The sequence below is a fragment of the Sphaeramia orbicularis genome, chromosome 12 (assembly GCF_902148855.1).
Source record: "Sphaeramia orbicularis chromosome 12, fSphaOr1.1, whole genome shotgun sequence".
NCBI lineage: Eukaryota > Metazoa > Chordata > Actinopteri > Kurtiformes > Apogonidae > Sphaeramia > Sphaeramia orbicularis.
This window is the reverse complement of record NC_043968.1, coordinates 42805785-42831056: the sequence shown is the minus strand read 5'-3', so window position 1 is coordinate 42831056 and position 25272 is coordinate 42805785. Positions and strand designations below refer to the sequence as shown.

General features: G+C 38.6%; 1 protein-coding gene across 2 annotated transcripts in view; it reads left to right on the top strand.

The window, feature by feature from the left end:
• Positions 1-25272, top strand: part of iqsec3a (IQ motif and Sec7 domain ArfGEF 3a) — a 95581-nt gene that overhangs the window by 63806 nt on the left and 6503 nt on the right. For both annotated transcript variants that reach the window (XM_030150316.1, XM_030150317.1), the window contains exons 6-13: positions 7656-7778; positions 11752-11918; positions 13810-13949; positions 19719-19844; positions 21117-21216; positions 21582-21740; positions 23036-23125; positions 23497-23540. In XM_030150316.1, the coding sequence (XP_030006176.1) occupies positions 7656-7778; positions 11752-11918; positions 13810-13949; positions 19719-19844; positions 21117-21216; positions 21582-21740; positions 23036-23125; positions 23497-23540 (949 nt within the window). The remainder of the gene's footprint in view (positions 1-7655; positions 7779-11751; positions 11919-13809; positions 13950-19718; positions 19845-21116; positions 21217-21581; positions 21741-23035; positions 23126-23496; positions 23541-25272) is intronic.

Sequence of the window (25272 nt, the reverse complement as noted above, 5' to 3'; positions counted from 1 at the left end):
TGTTTTGTACAAGTAACAAACCCAATAACACATCTGTAGTCTTTGTAAGGACAGACATACACAACACAGCACTCCGCAGGGTTATTGACCCCAGGTTGCCCTCATCCTATATGATATATATGTGCTTTCAAGGCTTTAAACTCAGACTAACAGGGGGATATACTGAGTGTAGGTGACGCTGGGATATATATATAGATGTATATTTTGCCTATTTTACCAAACAGCAGCACTTGGAGGTAAAGTGTAGCTGAAGAGCTGCATGATTAGAGAGTGCAGAGTGTGTGTAAGAGCACTTTGGATAAAGTGTTGTCACAGGGGAGTGGGTGAGGGATTTCAGTGTAAGGCAGAAATTGCTCATAGTCACTTATTAAGTCAGAATATGAGAACATCAGAGGGTTGTTTGTGTGTGCGTAAGGGTCGTAGTTACCATCCTGCTTTATTCGTGAATCTTCCTGCGATCCCTTTAAAAGTAAATGTGTCTTATTCTCTTCAAGCATAAACAAGAGTAGTTAAACTGTCTCAAGTCAATTAAGGCAAATTGTGGTTATATATTTAGTTTTCAGGAAATGCAGCACTCAAAGGACTCATTTACTGATGATATAGTGTAGATGTTTAGCAGGAAGAATGAGATTCCTCCTCAGCCTGTCATCTTCTCATTGGCTGCTCAAAATACAGTTCCATCTGGGCTGCTGCTTCTTTTTATTTGTATGTACCTGCCGTCACAGCTTTGTAAACGTACAATATAATCCTTGCAATGCTGACAGATGTGTCTTTCGCTGTCAGGTATTGTAGTGTATACTGATCAGCACTGTGTATGTATGACAGCAGCATGTGAGCCTATGTGTGTGTGTGTGTGTGTGTGTGTGTGCGCGCGCACATGTTTGTATGCCAGCACGCTTGCTGTGTAATGGCATTATTATGTTTGAGCTCTGTATGGAAAAAAGATGGGAGGGCAAAGAGTGGACTGATGCACTCAGGCTATACAGCAGCTCGACGGATGTTACATAAACAAGGAGTGACAGCCAGTGAAGAAAGGAGAATGAGGTGGTGGAGCGAGGAAGTGAGTCATGAACAGGGCGATCAAAGAAGCTCCACAGTCAAGAGTGTTGTTTAAAGGGAGAATCAAGTTAGCTTCACTGTGTTTTGAAAGCTTTACCTTCATTAGCATTGAGCAGAAAGTATGTAAATGCAGTTTCTGGTCGAAGCATGAATAGTAATTAAAAAAGGCCTTATCTAGAAAGTAATAAACCACATGAAAGGCTATCTGTGTGTTAAAAATCTACTTTAATTTCATTTTCAATTATCATTCCACTTTGTACCTAGACAGAACATCTTACATCAAAAAGCATGGAAAACTTTAAACCCTTAAAACTTGTGTTCAAAGTCACCTTTCACTTCAAAACCTCATTTCACCTCCAAATTGCCCACGTTGTATTTATCCCCCCTTGAACTCATTGGGCAGGATATTTTGCTTTTTTAATTAAAGTCATTAAGCTGAGGTTGTCAGGTAATAGGAGGATTTTCTGCTCTGAGGGATTGTGTAAGTGCACATGTGTGTGTGCGTGACCATGGCGTGGAGAAGATAGCCAGTGTGGTCTTATCCCAGGTGTCCGTGTGTGGCTAATACTTGCACTAAGCAGAGTGGGGCCGTGACCAGGGAGCAGATGAGTGAACCTTCCACATCTTTTATCTTGTGTCTCCATCTACAGTGTGTGTTCAACTATCCCACCGCTGGGGGGACTGCCTCAACCATCAAGTTGATGTATTGCTCTCAGTTTTGCTATAAATACCAGAAGGACACTCAGAGAGCACAAAGCAGTAGTCTGCTCTTTTCCTCATACTACATAATTACACACTTACAAACCACAAATTATGTCATATCATTTCCTTTTTGTCAGTTGGTTTGTGTAACTAAAAAGGGAAGGTTCCAAACTTGGCCGTGTCACCTCTGATGAAAATGTCTAACCAGCAATTAAATAGCTTCACCCTTTATAGAATCTGATTCAATATTTCACTGTTTTTGTTATGAGGTGCTATTCAAAACTCTTTCGGAATATATATTCATTACCTGGTCACCTATGATTGCTGATATTCATGGAAGCCCTGTTTCAGTAATGGTTTTATTCATTTCATAACATTGTAGTGATATTTGAATCATTTTTGTTTTATTTGGATTGTCAAGTGGAGGAACTGATCAGTAGCAGCAACAGTAAAATAATCTACAAACCTGAGTCTGGAAAATGTGACAATTATGCCTAATGTCACTAATTTGCATTAGAACTACTGTATTTGCTATATTCAAATCTACTCGAAATAATTTAGCATATACTTGACACTAAATATACAAATGGGTCCGATCAAGCGGTAACACAAGGACACATTTTGTGTTCAACAGTCTGTCATGTAAGCAGAGTAACTTATATGTATGTATTATACATTTTTAAGTACACTCTAAAAAATGATTAATAGGCTCAACATAAAAAAATTGAGGTAACAATTTCCATTAATCTTTTTAAGTTATTTCAACTTGGTAAATTGCTTAAATGCCACAAGACTTCTCTAGTTAAGTAAACACTATTACTTTAGTACAAACAACATGATTTGCTTTTTACTCTATGAGCTTAATTAAGTCGAACCAACTTAATTTTAATTGTGTAAAAACTACTCCATTTAGTTATATTGACTTATTGTTTTACTTTTATTCTACTCAAAAGTGTTCATACAAGTAGTTTCTTTAATTGTTTGAGTTGGTCTAACTTATTTCTGTACATCAGAAGAAATTCCACATGGAAATTCCAGTTATATGAGTGACCCGTTTAATTCTCTGCACAACTAACTTACTAAATGTGTCTGCATGTTAACATCTCAAATGTACATAGTACTATTGTTCGCATGTTCTTGCAGATATCAGTTTATATTTGTTAAGTAGTGAGGAGTTACATCAAGCAATATAATTTAATTAACAATAAACAGGAAAGGCACTGTTTGGCCTATGGCTCTGACTCATGGTGCAGTCCTATAAAAAAAAACAAAAACAAAACAAAACACAAAAAGGCCAATAAACATTAGAATGCACACATTAACTCAAAATTAACACCAACATCACATCCCTGCTGAACCCCTGCAAATAAAAGAACACGTTTTCAACAATATACCCAATACCCACAATGCAATGCAGCAAACACGCGACAATCTATACTACAATTTTAAATTAGAAAGGAGCAAAATGTGTATTATTCAGTCCTTGAATAATTAAAACTACTGTTGCAGAAACAAAGCTAAATTCTATCAAGCCTTAAAGTTTGGTAAAGTTCTGTGCAAAATCATGTTTCTCCTTTTTTTTTCTGTGCTTCCCTCCTTTTCTTGTGGTAGGCGTGGTCTGTCAGCAAAACATGTCCAGGCTCGTCAGCTTTGTACTCAGCTTTTAGAGGAAGCTTACAAGATTTTTAAGCTATACTAACTTAATATATTTCTTTGTTAAGTTAAAGGCAGAAATGTCTGTTCAAAATCAATATGTTATTAAGTTAAGAGTGTTTTCCTTGTTTTTCATTTAGACCAACTTAATAAAATAACTTATCATCTGATTTAAATGTGTACATGTAACAAACTTAATTTTTTTAAGCAGAGAAAGCTCTTGATTTTAAGCTTAACTTACTAACCCCATGAATCATTTTTTAGAGTGTAGGTATTTATAAGCACTTTAACATTATGTATAACAAAATTTGAGGTGATAAAATTTTTAGGTAAAAAATATCAAATTACTGCTCGATAACACGTGGACTCGAAACGGACATACATTTTTTAAGCTTTACACAAACATTCAAAACATGCGGTTCCAGACAGAAGTTGATATCAAGTTGGACAAAACCTTTTAGATATTATGTTCAACTATGCTAAAAATAAATTTTGTAGTAAAATATTGAAAAGTCTGAGAATGTGGTAACTCGTGAACAGGTTGCCATAGTAACACGTAGACAACTCTTTACCAATGTATACATCACCCAAAATGTTGACTTATTTTTTAAAACAAGCCAGATATAATCACAATGCTTTATTTAATGTATTTAATACTAACAGTGTTATTTACAGCTTGTGGTGGTCCATACCGATATAGGTAAATTACAAATAAAGAGTAATTCCTCTGTAACAGTTCACGTATAGTCTTTTTAAATGTGACCAGTATATGAATTCCCAAACTTCATCATTCAGAATTTTAATTTCTCAAAGTAACAGACAGTCTTTTGCATGTCTTTTTGTTAATTTAATGCAGCCTAGCAGAAAGTTTGGAACTTCTCCTGTACTGTGTGAGTGGTATTTTAAAATGGATAACCGAGGTGAATTTAGCTATTTTCAGTAGATAGAATACATATGTGAATGGAACAGACAGAGGTGAAACAGTAAGGATGAGAGGAGTCAAGGTGAAGACAGTGAAGGATTTTAAGTATTTAGGGTAAAGTGTTCAGAGCAGTTGGGGGGATAGGTTGGAGGTGTAGAGAAGAGTGCAGGCAGGGTGGAATGGATGGAGAAAAGTGTCAGGAATGATGTTTGACAAAAGAGCATCTGCAGGAGTTAAAGGAAAGGTGTACAGGAAGGTAGTGAGAACAGTGATGTTATATGGTTTAGAGACAGATGCAGTGACCAAAACACAGGTGCCAGAGTGGAAAATGTTGAGATTTTCTTTGGGAGTGACAAGAATGGATGGGATTAGATATGAGCACATCACAGGGACAGCTCAGGCTGGACATTTTGGGACAAAGTGAGAGAGGGAGTATTGAGAAGCTTCGGACATGTGCAGAGGAGAGGTGGTGAATATACTAGTGGAAGGATGATGGAGATGGAGTTATCAGGCAGGAGGTAAAGAGGAAGAACAAAGAGGAGATTTATGGATGTGGTGAAGGAGGACATGCTGGTAGAAGATGCAGGGGCCAGAGTCAGATGGAAGCAGATGATTTGCTGTGGCGACCCCTAAAGGGAGCAGGTGAAAGCAGTCATAGTAGTTTCAGTGTTATACACTATAGACCACAGGTGTCAAACATGCGGCCCAGGGGCCAAATCTGGCCTGTCAAAGGGTCCAATCCGGCCCATGGGGTGAATTTGTGAAATGCAAAAAATTACACTGAAGATATTAACAATCGATGGTGTCAAAATCATTTTAATTCAGGTTCCACATATAGACACATACAGTCTAACTAGATTTCAAGTGGGTCAGAACCAGTAAAATGTTATCGTAATAACCTATAAATAATGACAACCCCAAATTTTCTTTGTTTTTTTGGTGTAAAAAAGTAAAATTACGTGAAAATGTTTACATTACCAAACTATACTTTTACAAAAAATGTGAATAACCTGAACAAATATGAACAAATGGAAATGTCTTAAGAAAAGTAAATACAATTTTACCAATATTCTGCCTGTTACTAAATGTTTTGTGCAATTGTAATGCACATGTGTAAATGATAAACCGATAAAATGAGGCAGAATATTGTTAAAATTGCACTTCTTTTTCTTAAGACAATTCAAGTTGTTCATGTTATTCAGATTTTCAAGAAAACTTTGCAGACAGAAACCTGATCAGAATATAATTTTCCTTTTTTCACTGTTATTTTACTGGTCTGGCCCACTTTAGCTCACATTGGACTGAATGTGGCCCCTGAACTAAAATGAGTTTGACAACCCTGGTATAGACTTATTGAAGTATGGAGCAAGGTTATAATAGTTTTGGATTTTTAATTATAGTTTAGTTTGAATTAGTTTGACTTTTTTTTTCTCTAATTCAGTTAGTTTTAATTAGTTTTTAGGGCAGGTTTGCTAGTTTTTATTAGTTGTCGTTTTTTTCTGAATGCTTAGTTTTAGTTTAGTTTAGTTTTAGTATTAGTTTTAGTTATTTCATATATTTTATCTTCCTCACCCTCCTATTCAAAGAAATTAGTGAGGTGCGAATCAGCGGGTTACTCTGGACACTTTATTTGGGGGTCGGGTTAGGGTGGCTCATTGACTGAGCAGAGACACAAACACATGTACAGTACAATGTATAAATTCTCTATAGCAGGTTGGGGAGGGTGCGATCCATACACAACGTCACTTACGTGAAAACAGTGCGAAGATGTGCAAAGCGTAAGAGGAGATGCACAAAGCAGCCAGCAGTAAACCAGATAGAAACATACATAACCCAGCTACCCAGCAGTTAAACCAGATAGAAACATATATAAACCAGCTAACCAGCAGTAAACCGCACAGAAACATATATAAACCATATAGAAAGATATATAAACCACTTAAAAACATATATAACCCAGTTCCTCAGCAGTAAACCACACCTTAGCAGATATCACATCTCTTAATCATCTACAGTGCCATTATTAGCCAACTTAGCTTCAGTTCAGTTCAGCTAGCTGTAGCTAGTAACATCAAACATTTTTTAACATTATAACAGGTTCCATACCTCTGTAATTGGATTAGTTTTCATCGTCCTCTTCTCTCCTCTTCTAAACTGTGCAGTTAAGGCCTTGGAGGGTCTTTTCATTGTGATAAACTCTCCAGTCTTTACCTGGATGCTAGTTCAACACTGACTCTGTCATTTAGCTCCGCTCTGTCTCTGTCACTCAGGCACACACACGGTGTGCGAAAAACAAAACAAACAAACAAACAAACAAACAAACAAACAAACAAACAAACAAAAAAACGACCCCACACATCACTAAAGTAAATCCCAGACAGGACTGTGCTGCTTTGTCCCAGCTTTAATTTGTATGTTCCAGGTAAAGTGGGGACCAGAAGACGACTGGAAACCACCAGTGACCAGACATGACAGACGGTGAAGTGTCTTATGGTGCCGCTAGCTAAAACTGCTGGAGTGAAATAAATCAATTTGATATCAATCCGACATTGACAAAGACGAAAACGAAGGGAATTTTGTACATAATTTTTATACGTTTTAGTTAGTTTTGTAAGCTCACAATACAGTTTCAGTTAGTTATCATTTTTTTCTTTTAATTAGAGTTTTTATGTATTTCAGTTAACAAAAATGTCTTTATAATTTTAGTTTTCGTCATTTCGTTCGTTTTTGTTAACGATAATAACCTTGGTATGGAGAGACACTTGTTTCTTTAGCAAGCAAAGAGGACTGATTTATAAGCAAAATGATCTTCCACATATTGTCTTTTCCTCTCAAATCTCTTTTTGGTTGCAAATCTATTCTATTTGGTCGATTAATAAAGAAACAAATGTCTCTCCATGTAGAAGCTCATTGGTGTTCAGCTACACAACAGACTGTATCACTAAATAAATGGGCTTCAAATGACACCACACCTTAAGCTGCCACAAAAATATCTATTCATTTTAGATCTTAAATCCAGCAGGATCATAAGTGCTAGCCTATGGATAGGATGGTAAAAGTCACTATGGAGGTCACATAAGCACTTTGATGGCAGTAGCTTTTGTGTTACTAAACCTAATAAACCTACTAGCCAAATAAACTTCACTACTGTTGTAAATACTATTATACTGATATCAACTAAATGATAGGCAACTTCTAAAATACATAACTTGCTTTATTAAAAAGTGAAGTAAAAAGTAAATCTTATGTTATTCCATTAAAATTAATATTTTCTCTTTTTCTCTGCTTTCCTCTTCATCCATCCCTCACTTCTCAACAGTTGCGTGGTAGATGAGATGGACTTCTCAGGCATGGAGCTGGATGAAGCACTGAGAAAGTTCCAAGCCCACATTCGCGTGCAGGGAGAAGCCCAGAAGGTGGAACGTCTTATTGAGGCCTTCAGGTAACCATGAAAGCATCGATTGTTGTCAGTGATGAGGTTTGTCTTTATTACTCATTCTATCTTGTTCGGATGATTTTTTTTTATTGAAGAAAAAAAGGTGAACTTCAGAAGCATAATGAAACCTTTATAACAAAAACATAGATTATCACCAGGAATTAAAAATAGCATATTAATTTGAATGTTGTATATCCCTTTTATAATGACCGTACATGAAACTAGTGAGATCTGGCCATGTATTAAACAAAAATAGATGCCTTGAAATAGAGAAATGTTATATTATATATCTCTTATGTTTCAGGTTATGCAAAGTAACCCTCATTTGCCCTTTTAGTGCTATTTATTTTCTACAGTAACTTTGAGAATGTTGATATTTGAGTGGGTGTGAAAAGCGGAATGAAATGCCATCACTCAAGAGTTGCCCGTGGGCCAAACCTGTCTTGTGTTGCTTTAAGATGCAACTCACAGCTTTTTTGATCATGAAAAACATCAGGCAGCATCAGGTTTTGACGTGAACTGAGAGGTACAGATGTGAATTTGTGACTTCTCTTTGGAAGAAGTCGGTTTATCTTAAGCACAGATGTGACAACCTAACACAGAATGATGATCCCAGAAAATATAGTAGGATGAAAAAACCTGATCAGACATTTGCAGCCATGCACATGTCATAAACAATTATGGAAGAAGTTGTGAACCATCAGGCTATGTGTACATAAATATATACATGATGGATCTTTTCAGTGCATGTCATGACAACAGTCAAATCACACTGTCCCCTCCCACTACACATGTATACACACTTCTTATTTACTGTCTGCATGGCTTAGATTTTTACAATACAGCCCCATCTGAAAATCCAGGCAGCATGTAATTTCTGGGCACATTTTGCGACAGGCAGACAATTTGTGGTGCAGCTGTGGCACTGTGTGTTAATGCTAACTGTTTGTTGTAGCCCCTCTGGGGTAACAACCACCTGTCACAGTTGTCGAGGTGCCCAATGAGGAGAAAAATGGTGGCATTGTCATAGTCAGTGGGCAGAGAGGTTGGCACTGGTAATGTTGAGACATCAGGCTGGCTTTGCGTGTTATCAGGACCAAAAGGAGGAGGAGGGGCTGAGGAGACACAAGCAGCGAAAAGGAAGGAAGGAAGCAAAGGGAGAAAAGGAACAAGGGAGGAAGGTTTATAAATAACCAGAGTTGCGTAACCGTCACTGCCTCTCTGTGCCTGCCTTCCCTGCTTCTGGGCTTTGATATGCCTCCAAACACACACACACACGCACACACACACACACACACACACACACACACACACACACACACACACAAACACACAAACACAGAAAGAGAGAAATCTCCAAAGTAAGTGAAGGGGATTTGAAGCAGCAGTGAAAAAGAGTGAGGGGAAAAGTGAAAAGCAGCCAGAAGCCTCCGTATCTGCTGTGTCAGTGTACTAATGAATGACCAAATATGAGCTGGTTCCCCATGCTGCAGATAAATTCAGTATATGTTTGTGTCTGTAGTGTAGTGTATTCATCCAGAGGCTCTTATTTACTCATTCAGCATTCACATAATTAAAGCATTTTCCGTGTTTGCACATACTATAGTTATTAGACATAAAATCATTGAATCCATTTATGAAATCACATAAACTTGTCTACGAATCCATCTTCAAAGAGCACATAACAACACTAAACTGGTTTGAATGAATCACCAAATCCCAAATATGAACAATGCCACTTCTGTTGAGTGAGCAGCACCATGTGTTGTTTTAGATTTTCATTTCTGGGCTTTTTTCCCAGTCATTTTTCATCTTTTCCCTAATAGAGAATTACATGGATTGCATAATTAGTGGTTGCTGCCGAGTCATGATTTTGTAGACGTTGAGATCCTAATAAGCAATAATGCCCAGCCCTATTGCATGAAGGATGCCAACAGAGAAGCACTGGCTTAAGGTACACACACATATGAAAAAAACAAGCACATATACACACACACCTGTTTTGACTTTAATAATTTTGCAAAGATTTAACAGATTAAAAAGTGTATGAAAATGTAGGAACCCACTGAAACCTCACAAATATGTGTGTTTTTACTCAATCCCACAGAGGCATTACATTCCAGTCATGCAGCTCAGCAGGTCTGCAAAATGGTGCTACAGCCCTTGCGTGGAAATGATGACTGATTAAAATAACGATTACACCATACACTCCAATACAGAGCCCAAGGGGCCCTCTACACACTCTCATTCTCCTCTGTTCTGTATATGGCTGTCTGTGATTACTCATACACAGTAGATGCTGTAGTGTTGTATTATTCATCCCCTAACCAGGAAGTAGCCTTGGTTTATGCACTTCACAGAAACAGAGAAACAATTTATCTGTCTCCTCTGGGCACTTTCTTAAACACACACACACACAAATGCAAACACCCAAAGTAGGTGTCTACAAACCTGGTGGATTCGTGGTTTCTGTGACTGCACAGCGTAGAGTTATATCAATTCCCCTACTCTTATTTAGGGAAGTTTTTTGGGAACTACATCAAACTCAGCCTAGCCCCTGTCTTGATCTTTGCACAAAAGTGCCTTGGTAAGGGATCTGTTTTTTTTTTTTTTTAAAGTTAATATTTCTTCTCTCTGGCACAAAAACTACTTCTATAAATCCAGGAGCCAAATCTGTCAGTGTCGGAGAAAGTTTAATAATGGCTGAAGACTCGGTGGACTTTTCCAGAATTTAGATAATGTCTTCAAATAAACAACACTCGAATGAAGTTTAATTCCATACAGTTAAGAAAGCACTTAAAACAGTGTAGGTTGAGTCTGGATAAGGGTATATTTTCTCTCTTTTTGCTGAACAAGTATCAGAGTCCTTACACAGTATATATCCTGCAGATGGATGCTGAATAGTATTAATATAAAATATACATTTTAGAAGTGTATATGTGCCATACATTTATGCTTGAACAACAGTATTTGAGAGCAAGTTTGCCAGCAAATGATGAACTCCCCTTTTATATTGTCTGTATTATTTTTAGCATTTTACTGACCATATGGTTTACTAATATATCTATGTATAGTTCTATGCAGAAGTCCGAAGCCAACATTAGGTTTGTTGGTTTAATAAAGTTATAACGACCACACATATGCATTTCTCAATCTCTGTATTAAGATCCAATCTGGATATATGTGAAGTATGAACAGCATTACAAAGTTTCAGGTAAAGAAAACAGCATCTATGAACCAGACATAGCATTTAATGTGACCTCCCTTTGCACTTAATATGCCTTTAAACCTTTTGTTCAGAAAATATGAGATTTATTGCATGAAAATTCTTCCGCCAGATTCATTCAACACGTCGGAGCTTGTCATGGGGTCAGAGGTCACGCTAAATAGTCACTTTAAACTTTTGAACCCATTTGAGTTTTTTGTGTGTCTTATGAGGCTGTGCACATATTTCTTGTATTTTCTTGTTGTATGTCAAGGAAATAGAATGTGTAGCACTGCATATGTCTTTAACTTTTTAATATATTCCTTTATAGACAGTATATTTTGTTAATTTTACTTTTTCTTTAATGTTTTGTTATCCATATAGAAAATTCAGTAAGCATATTGTTGAAAAAGAAGGTACATTAGAGTGTCAAACTGAAAATGTTTTGTTTTGTCATTGTATTGTGACTTCCCTGTCTGTCCTTGCCCAACACTTTTCTAATTCCCGTCCCCGTGTACTAATCATCTCCTGTGACCTCAGCCGTTCTTTTACATTGTCCTCTTTCTATCTCCCTGCCAATCCTCCAAATTTGTGTCCTCTTTCTCAACCCACGTGTGTCATACATCCCTCTTTTTCCCCCTAATCCCTTCCCATTTTCCTTGCACCATCTGTATCTCTCTTTTCTACTTTTTATATTCTGTTTGTACCTACTGATATTTACCAGCTCTTATCACTTCTTTCCTCTGGCTCTTTTTTTTTTTTTTATATCAACAGCCAGCGTTACTGCATGTGTAATCCAGACATAGTGCAGCAGTTTCACAATCCAGACACCATCTTCATTCTGGCTTTTGCCATCATTCTGCTCAACACCGATATGTACAGTCCCAACATCAAGCCTGACCGCAAGATGTTGTTGGAGGACTTCATACGCAATCTTCGAGGTAAGGGACACAGAACAAGACTCCCAGTGGTGCTTAGCAGTAGATCATTTGTATCACCATGTGAAAAAATCTCGTAGAGTCTAACAGAAATTCTTTCATAATGATTTCCTAGTGCACATTCTGCCTGATAAGAAAATATAGTTTAAGCAAACAGTAATACTCTAAAGTCCTCTCTAAATTTATTTTCTCAAGGCACGAGACTCCAGGGGATACAGTGTTCAACAGCATTCGATTTGTAGTCCATCAAACTTCCCTGCATAAATTGCAGTGATAAAAAATAAGTTACATTTCAATCCCTGTCCAACGTGCTTTACACATTCACAACTCACCGTGACAGTGGCAGAAAGCACCTGTAATTCTTGTCTCTCATATGCAGACAGATACTTATTCGCCGGGTGAGGGGAGAAGAGAGGAGTTTTGCTCTCCCTCTCTGCAATCAATCAGGGAACACTGAGGTCGATGCAGAACAACTTTAATAGATTCATCCAGACTGTTCCCCACAATTAAATTAAGTTGGAAAATCAATTTTGGCATCTTATGCAAATTAAAATATGCCACTCTCTCTTGGCCTTTCTATTTGTCTTCTCCTCAGTTTAATGTTTTCTCTCTCTCTCTCTCTACCCTTTCTCTTATCTTGTTTTGCTTTAGATAGAACATTATCCGGTCTGTTTATTCATCTGTCTTTTTGTTTGTTTTTTCTCCGTTTCTCTTTTCTCCTCACTTGTGTCTCTGACAAACCAACAGAAAAATAGTTCATTCAGCTAATTGGCTGAGGTAAAAATGCAATTATCTACAAGAAACCAATAGCAATGAAGACCCACAGAACATTCATTATCTCAATTAAAACAGACTGTCAGTGTCAAAGCTATTCAACAGACAGCCAAGATATTATAAACTAGCTTTCACCATAAATTGATCCAGTCTGTCTGCTCATTGAGAAATGAAAATTTCATTGTCTCAGTTACTGGATCCTTTATTTGCTGGATTGTTTATTTGAGGGGATGATCTCAGATTTGCACAGAGTTTGCTTTAATTTTCCAGTCCTTATGGTGGGCTGGTTATCAAAAGGTCTTGTGACATGCCAGCTTTGCACCCTCAAATGACGAAAACAGGAGAGGACATAGAGGGAGGAGAAGCACAGCTAGAGCTACAGGGAAAACATGGTTAAATAGTGGAAGCGGTGGATCTGAAGAGAGAAATAAAGTGAAAAGTGGCAGAAAATGAGGAAGAGAGACAAAAAGTGCCACTTATTAATCTGACACTTTAGCACACATTTCCCTCTGGTCATCTCCTCTCTCCCTGACTCCATAATGTGCAGCGATGTCTCAGTGGTGGCCCTGGGTGCCTCACTATCACCACCATCACTTTTGGCGGCTTCATTTTCTCCAAACACATCCTGCCCCATTGAAAACTCAATGTACCACACAGAGTGGTACAGCTGCGCAGATATAATGGGGTGCATCTCGAGGGCAACCTTTCCGTCTAATGGCATACAGTCCTACCTGTGATGAAATGCCACAGTCTCGAAAAGCACAGTGTTCCAGACAGAAAATCTTATAAGAGCGAGGCCAGGTGTTAACCTTTCACTTGCCAATTAACCTCCATTCATACTGCCTTCTGTCATTAGCTAATGGAGACAGTGAAAGACAGAAAGTCAAAGAAGGACAGATGAGACTGAAGGGAAGCGTTCATTTTGCTTTGAACATTTTATGCATTAATAAGCAAATCTAACACATAGCTCATTATATACAGTGTAAAGGCAGGAGTATGAGACCTAATAGAGACTACTTTCTCCCATTAACCTGTCACCTCAGATGTTACCACATTAAATACACAGCCACCTGCTTATCTCTTCATGGATATGCCTGTAATTTGTTTGTTTCTGTCATAGGCGTCGATGATGGAGCAGACATCCCCAGAGACATGGTAGTGGGAATATATGAAAGAATACAACAGAGAGAGTTGCGCTCTAATGAAGATCATGTCACCTATGTCTCCAAGGTTGAGCAATCTATCGTAGGCATGAAAACGGTAAGAACACATTCTCTACACTTTTTTTCTAGAGCCTCCACTGCCCTTGGCCATTTTAAAGCTGTAATTTAGAATCACTAAGCAGCAATTGTTACCTCAAAGTGCTCATGGTAACTACCTACAGTTGCGGGAAAAATTATTAGATCTTCAAAACTCTTCAAAAACAATGATTATGCAATCAAGTACTTACTCCTGTGTATATCATGTGACTAAAATAGACAGAAAAGAAAACATGGAATGCCTAAAAGCACTGTTTTTGTCAGTACAATGCCATCGCTATTGATGTAAGAACTTAAGTGATTTTGGTTATTATCTAAAAAACATGGAAAATGGATAGATAACTCTGAAATTAAACTACCATGAGCTATTTTTGCTGTTATCATTATATTTGTCCAAACAAATGTACCTTTAGTTGTACCAGGTATTAAAATGAACAAGAAATTGAAGAAAACAAGGGTGGTCTAATAAATTTTTCCGTGAATGTATACTCACCTAGTGAATGCTAACTTTATGTTTCTGCTGTGTTAGGCTGGGATGTAGTGTTCAGTTGGTTTATCCTAGAGTTCCTGCTGAAAATAAAGACTGCTGATAGAAATGTCAAGGGCAGCTAAAACAAAAATTATTTGTCATTTCTCATAATGTCTTTCATGTTATATGTAGCCTGGTCCAAAAAATGTCTCACACTGTTATATTTATCCTTAGCCTTATTTAGCCTATTGTTTTGATTATGACACATACATGCATTTGCAACAGCATTGTTTTGATAAACTTATACAATATGACAACATTTATTCCCATCAGTTTTTCCCATCACCTAGCCCTGGCCAAGTGAATCAACCCCAGATCATAACACTGCCCCACAGGCTTGTACTATAGGCACTAGGCATGACCTTCTGGAACAATCTGGACTCATCACACCGTCTGACCTTTTTTGATCGAAACACAGTCCAATTCTCCTCTAGCTTGATGGTTGTTTAAGAAATGGTCATCTACTCACTGCATCAGTTTGGGTTAAATAAGTGTTGCCGTTGAAACATATTAATCTTTGCAGTAATTACCTAATTGACGGATCTGAACTATTTGATCAGGTGGGGACTTTTTTTATTGTCCAGGAAGTATATATTGACATTCAATTTTATACTATTATAAACATATTCATTAAATCGCATTTTACACTGAATGCAGACATTCTAACAACCTTCTGAAGAAGTACTGATAAGCATTTCAGATGAGGTTGCAGCAGATATACAAACTGCTGAACTGTTTTTATGTGAATATTATATTATATTATATTATATTATATATCCCTGGAACATAGATTTGTATATATTATGTAGGCTATATATCTATGTTCCTGGGATATTGCTCCAAAATAATCCAAAAGTCAAGATAAAAAATTCATGAATGTGAATGCACACGCTTTTGTAACCTCATGCCAAGTTCTTTAGTCATTATTCAAGGCCTTATCACTATCACCTAGAATTAGTAGCCTTAGTGGAGCCCATTTATTAGCCATTAAATGTCTCATCAGCAGAGCAATCATTACTTCAGGTCATTACACCAGCAAGATACGTCATTAACCACTGCTATCATTAGACTCCTTTTTTTTAACTGTTTAAGGTTAAAAGGCTTGGTCAGCGAACATGGTTTGCACGGTGAAACAGGCAAACCCAGCATTGAAATTTCTCCTCAAACTCCCAGCTTCAGAGTTGAAAATACTGATACACTCAGAACTCTTGTGTAAATTTTTCTGTTTAAAAATTTTTGTCAGACGCAGAGGTAGAAATATTTAGTTAAGTAATTGACAGACTACACTGATTAAAGTGGAGATGCACTGTAGGCGTCTGTACTCGTAGCTCTGAATGCATTGGCAAAGACTTTTTAAAAAGATACTTCTACACGAATCTTATCTGTGCTCCAAAGCCTTGCAAGCCTTTCATAAATTATAGATAAAAGAATGTTTTTCATGGGCCTGGGGTTATCAGACACTTTAGAACATACAGTACTACATCCACAAATGAGCTATATGAAAAAAATCCTTTAAACCACAGTGCATGCAAATGTTAATAAAAAATAAAGGGGTTTAAAAGAACCCTGTTTTTTTAAGCAAGTTGTGACATGCTGCCTGTCATCCATAATATGAATAAACTCTCGGATGATTTCTTAAATCATCTTTTTAATTACTTATAAACCCAATTTTGGTTATATGTATGCTGTTAATAGGCTGACATTGGAAGGATTGCTGGAGTCATTCAAATCCTTTTTTTTTTTTTTTTGGCTGTGCCTTTAAGTGTCTCTTTGTGATGGATGAGTACCCATAGGATGACAGAGAGAGTGCTGTCATAGCCAAAACAATGATGGATTGTTGTGACAGGAAGTGACTGTTCCTGCCATTGGGAGTTGTCTGCCATAAAAAGAAAATGGCTTAAATAAAGTTTCTTTCTTAGAAAAAGCATGTGTCAGTATATACATTATAGATTGGAAACTTCAAAACTGTCATGCTAAGAGAGAATTGCCCACTTGAGAATGATTCCAGACAATGGGTTTCTCTAGAGTTTGAATTACGTGAATATCTGAAGACTTGATAAGTGTGAAGCCACTGTTATCAAATGTTTTCTGCTGTTGCACTTTCCTTAATGTTTAAATGAATATATTGACAACTCTCCCCTGTGTTTCTGAATAATCCCATCAGGAGAGGGCACTCATTTTAGAGGAAGAGGCATTTCACACTAATGATGTCTTTACATGTTTCTGACATTAGTGTAATGAGAAAACAGGCTGGCTGTGGCAAGCTGGGTGGGAGTGTGTATACCCTGCAGTGAAGAGAGATGAGAGAAGGGGGAGCGACACAGGCTGTGTGTACTCACTGCAATGCCAACTGTCCACAGGAAGCAGAGGGAATAAAATGGGACTACATGACATATTTTCATAAACAGATGTTAGTATTTTAACACGAAGAGGGGAATAACGCTACATTTGCTGATTATTATTCATCTGCTGCTGTAGTGGAACATGAAATGTGTGGTGGAACAGAGGGGAAGCAAGTCATAGAAGAATGCGTGTGAGGGGGCAAGGACATGATTAGATCACACTCTGAAGGCATGAGTCTTTTTTCCTGCATAATCTACTTAAATGGGGAAAAGCACTTAAGTCCAAGAGGAGAAGCCCTGTCTGTTTTTTGCAGCTTTGGAAAATTAATCGTTACATTAGTTAATACATTAGATACATATAACCATAATGCTGCCACTATTGTATATACACAAAAAACTGTGTTCTCACCCATCTGGGCGGTGCCTCCTTCAGACTCAGGTCCTCTACCACAGGACTGTGAGCCTGAGGGTTCTGCACAGGATCTTAGCTGTTCCTAGGACTGCGCTCTGGACAGAGATCTCTGATGTTGTTCCTGGTATCCGCTGGAGCCATCCTCTCAGCTTGGGGGGGTCACTGCCCCTAGTGCCCCCATCACTACTGGTACCACTGTTGCCTTCACACCCCACATTTTCTCTGTCTCCTCTTCCAGCCCTTGGTATTTCTCCAGCTTCTCATGCTCTTTCTTCCTGATGTTGCTATCACTTGGGATTGCTACATCTACCACTACCACTGTCTTCTGATGTTTATCCACCACCACTACGTCAGGCTGATTGGACATCACCATCTTGTCGGTCTGGATCTGGAAGTCCCACAGGATCTTAGCCTGTTCATTCTCTGTCACCTTCGGGGGTGTCTCCCATCTGGACCCTGAGACCTCCAGTCCATACTCTGTACAGATGTTCCTGTACACTATGCCCACTACCTGGTTATGCCGTTCCATGTATGCCTTGCCTGCCAGTATCTTACACCCTGCTGTGATGGGCTGGACTGTCTCAGGGGCTTCTCTAACAGCCTACACTTGGGGTCTTGTCTGGTGAGGTAGACCCCGGCCTCTATTACTCTGGTTTTCAGGGCCTGTTCTTGTGCAGTCATGAGTAGTGGCTCTGTGCTGTCTTTCAGTCCAGCCTTTTCCAGCCACTGGTCTGTTTTCTCATTATCAGCCACTTTCTCAATTTGCCGGTGGCACATGCCATGCAAGGGCTTGTCCTTCCATGATAGCCCCTCGGGCTCCTCTTCCTTACTGGGCTTTTATTGCCTGTGCAATTCACTTACCAGTTGGTCATTGGGGACCATTTTCTTGATATATTCTTGGAGGTTTGCCGTTTCCTCCTGGACAGTAGTTCTGACACTTACTAGTCCTCTGCCCCCCTCCTTTCACTTTGTGAACAGCCTCAGGATGCTGGACTTAGGGTGAGCAGGGGGGCAGGGGGTACAGAGCATCTCCTTGATATATGCCGCATCTGATGCTCACCTGTGCAATTGGTTTTGAGTTGGCGTTGTTCCATAGCCTCATCGAGTTCTGGATGAACTCTCTTAGTGTCCTGTTGATGTTCTACAGCTTTAGACACTCCAGTATGCATGTGTGGCATTGAGTCATAGGCTTTCTTGTTGTCAATCCAGGCAGTGCACAGATTGGTGTTCCTCGTCTTACAGTCTCAGGCAGTTTCCCTGTCAACCAGTAGCTGGGGTTTGGCTCCTCTGGTGTTGCTGCCAATTCCTTTCTGTGCTCTGCTCATGTATTGCTCCATGTGCCTACTCATCTTAGCTGCTATGATGCCTGATAGGAGCTTCCATAAGGTGCTGAGGCAGGTTATAGGCTGGTAGTTGGATGGTATTGTTCCCTTGTTGAGGTCCTTCATTATGTAGAGTGGGTTAGCCACTCTGGGTGGTTTCCCAACATTAGCAGCTGGTTCATCTGTGCTGCTAGGCGTTCATGGAATGCAGTCAGCTTCTTAAGCCAGTAGGTGTGAATCATGTGAGGCCCTGGTGCTGTCCAGCTCCTCATTCTGGGAAATCTTGTTTGGATGTCTGCTAGGGTGATGACTACTGGGTCTTGTTCTGGAAGTTGGCTGTGCTCTGCCTGTAAGTCTATCAGCCATTGGGTGTTAGTGTTATGTGTCGCCTCTTTCTCCCAGATACTCTTCCAGTATTGCTTAGTCTCAGCCCTGGGTGGTTCTGTTGTCACCTTGTTACCCTGCCATTGAGAGTAGACCTTAGCTGGGTTGGTGGAGAATACCTTGTTTATTCTCCTTGCTTCTACTTCTTTTGTATACATCTTTAGGTAGGTAGCTAAGGTTGAGAGTCTTTGCAGCAGTCTCCAGTGCCTCAGTTGTGGACATTTTGTTATATTTCTTGGGCAGCTCTTTCCTTAGATTCACACCTTTGCTTAGTTCTGTTAGAAGGCTGACTTCTCTCCGTGTCACCACAATCTTTGGCTCTAGCCTTCTCCTCCATGGGGCAATTTGCTCCTTCTGGCTACTCATGGATTTACTCAGGAATTACTTGGTCATGACTGGTTAAGTTGTAAAAGAAACCCCATAATTCAAAATAACACTCAAAATAAAACCTGCACTTATGTCCATGTTTATGCCTTGTCAAAAATGTGATGTGTACCCTTGAGTGCTTAGTTTTATTTGCTGTTGTAAATAATGCTTTAAGACTCTTAAGACAGTGTCAGATCACTCATTTGTTTCAACATACTGTGTTTAATGGATATTTTGTCCTTGTACTGTACTCCAGACTCTGTAGTACCCAAGCCAAAAGTAATTTATATTAAAAGGTTCTCCATCGTTGACTTCAATACATGTTTTCACAATCTCTTCATCCGTTCTGTTTTGAAAAAACTCAAGCCTTGTCCTCGGCTAATGGAAGTGGGTGGATGTGTTTCTTTGTCTGCAGGTTCTTTCTGTCCCTCACAGGAGATTGGTGTGCTGTAGTCGTCTTTTTGAGGTGACAGATGTCAACAAGGCCCAAAAACAGGCAGCACACCAGAGAGAAGTCTTCCTCTTCAATGATCTAATTGTGGTGAGTATATAAAGACACTTTTTGGACATATTTTGCCTAATCCCCTTTGTTCGTCATTCAAAAATCCTAATTAGAGTTTCAGTGTGATATTTCTACAGTGGCAGTTTCCAACCACTCCAAAACTGTTTCTGTTGCACACATTTGAGCTTTAAAGCTGCTTATTTTGTTGTGACAGCTGCAATGCACCATCTTCTCCTTGGTCCGTGAGCCATTTCTCAGGGGTCCTTCTCTTTTTTTATGTTGCTTCATAACTCAGGTTCTCTCCAACTATGTCTTTTAATAATAGTGTTGCAGTGCCATCAGGAGCAGTGATCTGTCCATTACAGAGCTGCTTGGTGAGCTGCTCCAAGTCGCTGGGTAGTTGAACCACAGCCAGATAATTTGTTGACTTGACCACAAATCATGGGGATTAAAGAAATATCAAAAGTTTAATGTTGGGCATCATTGGTGTAGCTGTTCATGAAGAACTATCGTCAACAAAACAGTTCAAGCGAAAACAGAGGGTGGTTATGTCTTACCTTTCCTTCTGAAACATAAAACCAATCTGTAGCTACAAGAAAAAGGGTTAAAAGGTTGATTTTGAAGTAAGAGGGGAACAAAGTTATCCTCCAACATCTTCGTGGAATTCTGTTCATTTGGAAGTAAAAGTTAATGGTACCATATATTCCACTGAGACATTTTCTCCTGACAGCTTTAAAAGCACATAGAAGCTGTCTTTGAAGAATTTTACTACAAAATGAAAGTGATGGTGACTTTTCTTTGAATTTAGCCTCTGTTCTAGCAGCTTGATCATGTCAAAGCAGTGTTTAAAGTGCCCATGTGATGTATTGGTTTAATACGCCTCGCCTGGTAAATTATGTCACATAGTAGTACCACAAAATAGATCTGCCTCATCTTTCTCTATCTGGAAGGTCATTCAGTGAAAAAGCTCCACAACATCTCGAATATATCCTGATATTAACGTACCAAGGTGTTGTTTTTCATATGAATTGCGTTGCTAGTGCACAGTTTAATGCATTATTTCTTTGAAAGATATAGTGTTCATTAATCATAACACATTTTGCTCTCTTGGTCCTGTTTGATGTCATACTTCAGTGTTCCATGCTCTGTGATATGGAAATATCTAACTCTGAGTCAAAAAACAAGATTTCAGAAATATTTCTTGAGATAAACAGAAGTCATTTAATTAGTTTTTTTGGAATCTGAATATATTAAGGAAAACTCTCACTGTCTATTGTTTCCAGTGATTGCTTTACAATGCTTTGTCTGCAGATCTTGAAGTTATGTCCAAAGAAGAAGAGTTCTGCAGCATACACTTTCTGCAAAGCAATGGGCTTGCTTGGCATGCAGTTCCACCTGTTTGAAAATGAATGTAAGTAATTTTTCATCATTCATTTCAGATCACTAGAATGAAAAAGATGAATATCAATTAAACAATAACATCAATGTAAAAATGGAGTCTATATTAAAATGTGATGTTTTTATTCCCTTTCTTTACATACAACTTTTGCATTCATGGTGGTAGAAATTAATCATACTGGACTTTTTATTTCATTACATTTTAAGCTTGTTTGAAATAGCGTTTTCCTGGAAATCTACATTGGGAGTATTTTTGATACTTTTTTCATTTGACTGTTTTCTGAGGTTATCATCTTAGTAACATTTTGTGAGGAGTGCCATCCTTGAATGTTCTTTTTTTTTCTGCATATACATCTCAGTGTCCTCTTTTTCCCTCAGACTATCCTCATGGCATCACCATTCTCTCACCTTTTGGCTCAGACAAGAAGCAGGTACTTAACTTCTGTGCACAAAGTGCTGAGGAGCTGCTTAAGTTTGTAGAAGACCTGAAGGAATCAATCGCTGAGGTGTCGGAGATGGAGCAGATACGTATCGAGTGTAAGCTTTTTTCAGACACACTCTACTTCTCATAGTCTGATTTACTTTTTTCCATTTGCACTGAAATAATCTTGTTCAATTACTTACTACTTGGGACATCTAGGTTGAATTTGCAGAATTTACCTTTGAAAATTGTTGTAACTACCCAGAGCATTTGAGTCTAACATAAGAATAAAACTAACCTCTTCTGTTTCTATTGACCCAGGTCCACCATCTAATGCATTTATATTTATATATGTTGTGTGTTTGTGGCAGTGCATCGAACAACCAAAGAAGGGTTACATTTCAGACCAAATCAATAATCTCACATTTTGGCAAGAGACAGTGGTTTCTCAGATTCTGTTGAGAATCAGTAGTATACATGAGTCAGAGGTCATCCATTTTCTACTACTTTGTTACTAATATGTAGCAAGAATCATCATATTTCTGCGCAGGTTGAATTTTGTCTTTCCATCGATGTCCTGCAGTTCAAAGAGACAGCAGGAGGGCAGTAAATTGGAAGTGAAAAGAAGTCAGCGTTCCTGAAAGCAAACAGGCATTTGAGTTGTTTGGATTATATGTGCATGTGAGATTGTCAAGAGAATAAGGTTTTGCAACTCGCGTCATGCAGGTGCACCTGGAAAACCTTAGTATTCAGAGTCTAGGTCGTGTCAGTGAGGATCAAAGAAAGCATCCTACTGAGTTTTGACGTATCTGTATTGCCCCTCAGATAGGGAGTGCAACCAGAAACATATGGAGACAGGCAGGGGTTGACAGAAAGAAGTCTGACTCTCTCTAGTGTAGAGTAAAAGGAGTGATAGCTACTGGGCACAAAAATGCGCATGATCAACATAAAAAAAATACTTTTCCTTGGGACAACCTGCAGAATTTGGAAAGAACAGAAAATCGAGCTACAGCAAGTCTAATTTCTCTTCTGGGAGATTAATATTGTTGGCACATAAGTAAACATGAAAGTCTCACCGAGCAGCTTTGCGGTTCTGCATCAAAAATTAGAATGCAGTGCAGCGTTCAAGACAAAACCACATTTAGTCATCATGATTGGAAATGGCATGCAATTACCATCAAGAGTGAAGTTTAATTAGAGAGATGGAGAGTCATATTTAGAGCTTAGAAAAGAAAGCGGGAGGGGAATTGTGCGTGTGTGTATGTGTTTATATTTCCAAAGGCATTTCAATGAAGGTAGAATTAAGCCGGTTAACGCTGTCACTCCCACCCTTCACCATATACCTGTTTGTGTTCCTCCTTCGCTCTCTGACACGATGATGAAGATCTTTTTTGTCTTGTGTTTATGGCAGGGGAGCTGGAAAAACAGCAGGGAGCCAAGGCACACTCAGTAAAGAACGGCACACAGTTAGAGTTGCGTGGCAAACAGGGCTCCCCATCAGGTGTGTGTATGTGCACAGTATCTGTTCAATTTTAAAACACACTGCAGAGATCCTAAATACAATTGTTATACTCAATGTATCGGCAACAAAGAGTTCCACTGCTGTTGAATTAGTCAATATAAGAAGTTTCTACCCTCAAATGTTTAAGTCAAAACATTATCTATACCTTATGGACTAGACATTAACCACATTAAATGTAGTTTAATATAGTATCAAAATATACATTCCCTCCTTCCATTGTACTTATTAACAAAACCCTTTCATAGTCCTGCATTTCTTGTGTTCAATTCAACATTTTAGGATGCAGTAAAAGATAAAGTTATAACACAGACATTTTGCTGCCACCCTTCTTCCACTTTTCATCTCTCCAGGACACCAGGAGGTAGATGACAGAAGTGGACACAATGCAGTAGAGGTAAGTGCTCAGTGACAGGGCTTTGTCCCAAACAGCAGGTAAGTCTGTGAGCTAGTGTAGGAAGATCATTATAAAAGGTAGGATGAGATAGGATCGAACCTCATGATGAGCCATACTGTATCTTTAGAACTAGAGGCGTCAAGCAGAAGTGGGTGAGAGTGCATGAGAGAGCGAGTGCTGCTGGGTAAAGTGCTGTGGGCAAGTAAAGTAACCCAACCAAAGTGAATATTGTATTGAAATAATTCTCTTGTAAAAATTCAAGATGGTGCTTTGGGGGAAGTGAACAAAATCATCAAAATATCTAAGTAATCAGAACCTGTTGTGGTAAAAAAGGAATGTCAGGTTCTGTTATCTTTAATAAATGAACAGGTTTTAATTAATTTCACATGCTCGGAATTTGTTAATTTTAGCACCTTTCAAGGAGCCACAGATAAAAGTAGGTCAAATCGAAGGACACGTGTACAACATTTAGCACTGAGCCCTTAATTAACACAGTAACATGCAGCTGGATAAATGTATCACTCGTCTGACCTGGAGATGTCACCTTGCTTTGCCAGACCACTAGGGGAAACTTTGTGTGACAATTTCACACAAGCAGTAGAATAAGCTGAACTACAGAACCCAGGGGGATTTGCAATTACCATCCTGGAGGCATCAGATGACCTTTCCTGATCCATTTTGTGATAGTATGACCCTGGAGTAGAGGACTGCAGTCAAAAGCAAAATATAAAGGGTCAATTTGACATTCAGTGGCTGTTTAATTCAACACAGCTGACTTTTAACATGTTCAGCTGTAAATCACTGCTTTATTCAGGTGCATAGGGCAGAAGTAATTACTTGCACTTAACACTGGAAGGCATCAGAACTATTTTATTTTCATAAACATAAATGGCCTTGTCATAGAATCACTGTAATTACAGCACAACATTAAGAGACGTTTAAAGACATAAAAATGAAAGAACCCTGTCATTGTGCAGTACAATATCCACTAATTTTATGCATAAGCAGCCTCTCTCCTTTTCAGCAGCCTTTGGGTCCTGATAATAAGCAGCTATGACTAACTTTAATTCAAAACAGCTTGACAACCACTTGCACTTTATAATATGATTTATATATATATATATATATATTAAAGGATGCACTACTTATTACACAAAGAAAAAATACACCAGCCACATGAAAGAGGCACTAAATCAGAAATTAAATTTCTATTTACCCACTTTAATCATCTACCATCTAAACAAGTTTTTTTTTAAGTGTATGTTATCTGTGGCTGACTTGAGGGCTTTACTTCTCCTCTTATTTTTTCACCTCAGGTCAGTCTTCATGGTTGTCTGAGCTACCTTTAACAACAGTGCTCCCCTTTGCCATGCAGCCTACAGTAAATGTCAGTGGCTGGTGGGGAGCCGTTAGCTGTCGAAACACATTTATCTTGGAAACCAGGGGTCAGAAAATCCTGCTTATGCTAGAAACATGAATGTAAGGATGTCTGCCTCCTTTAGCAAGCTTTTAATCACACATGGGTTTATAATTAAGGTATCAACATTCTGATGTGAGGATCTGGCTCAGAATTGTAATGAAAGTGGTTTTAAAATCTTACACAACATAGCCAAAACATCTTTGCAGAGCAAAAGCCAAACAAACAGTAAGCTGTTGAATGTAGTGTGAGCAGGTGCACCCATCAAGCTAATGATCCCCCCACTTTGTCCACCAGCGTCAGAAGGTGAACTAT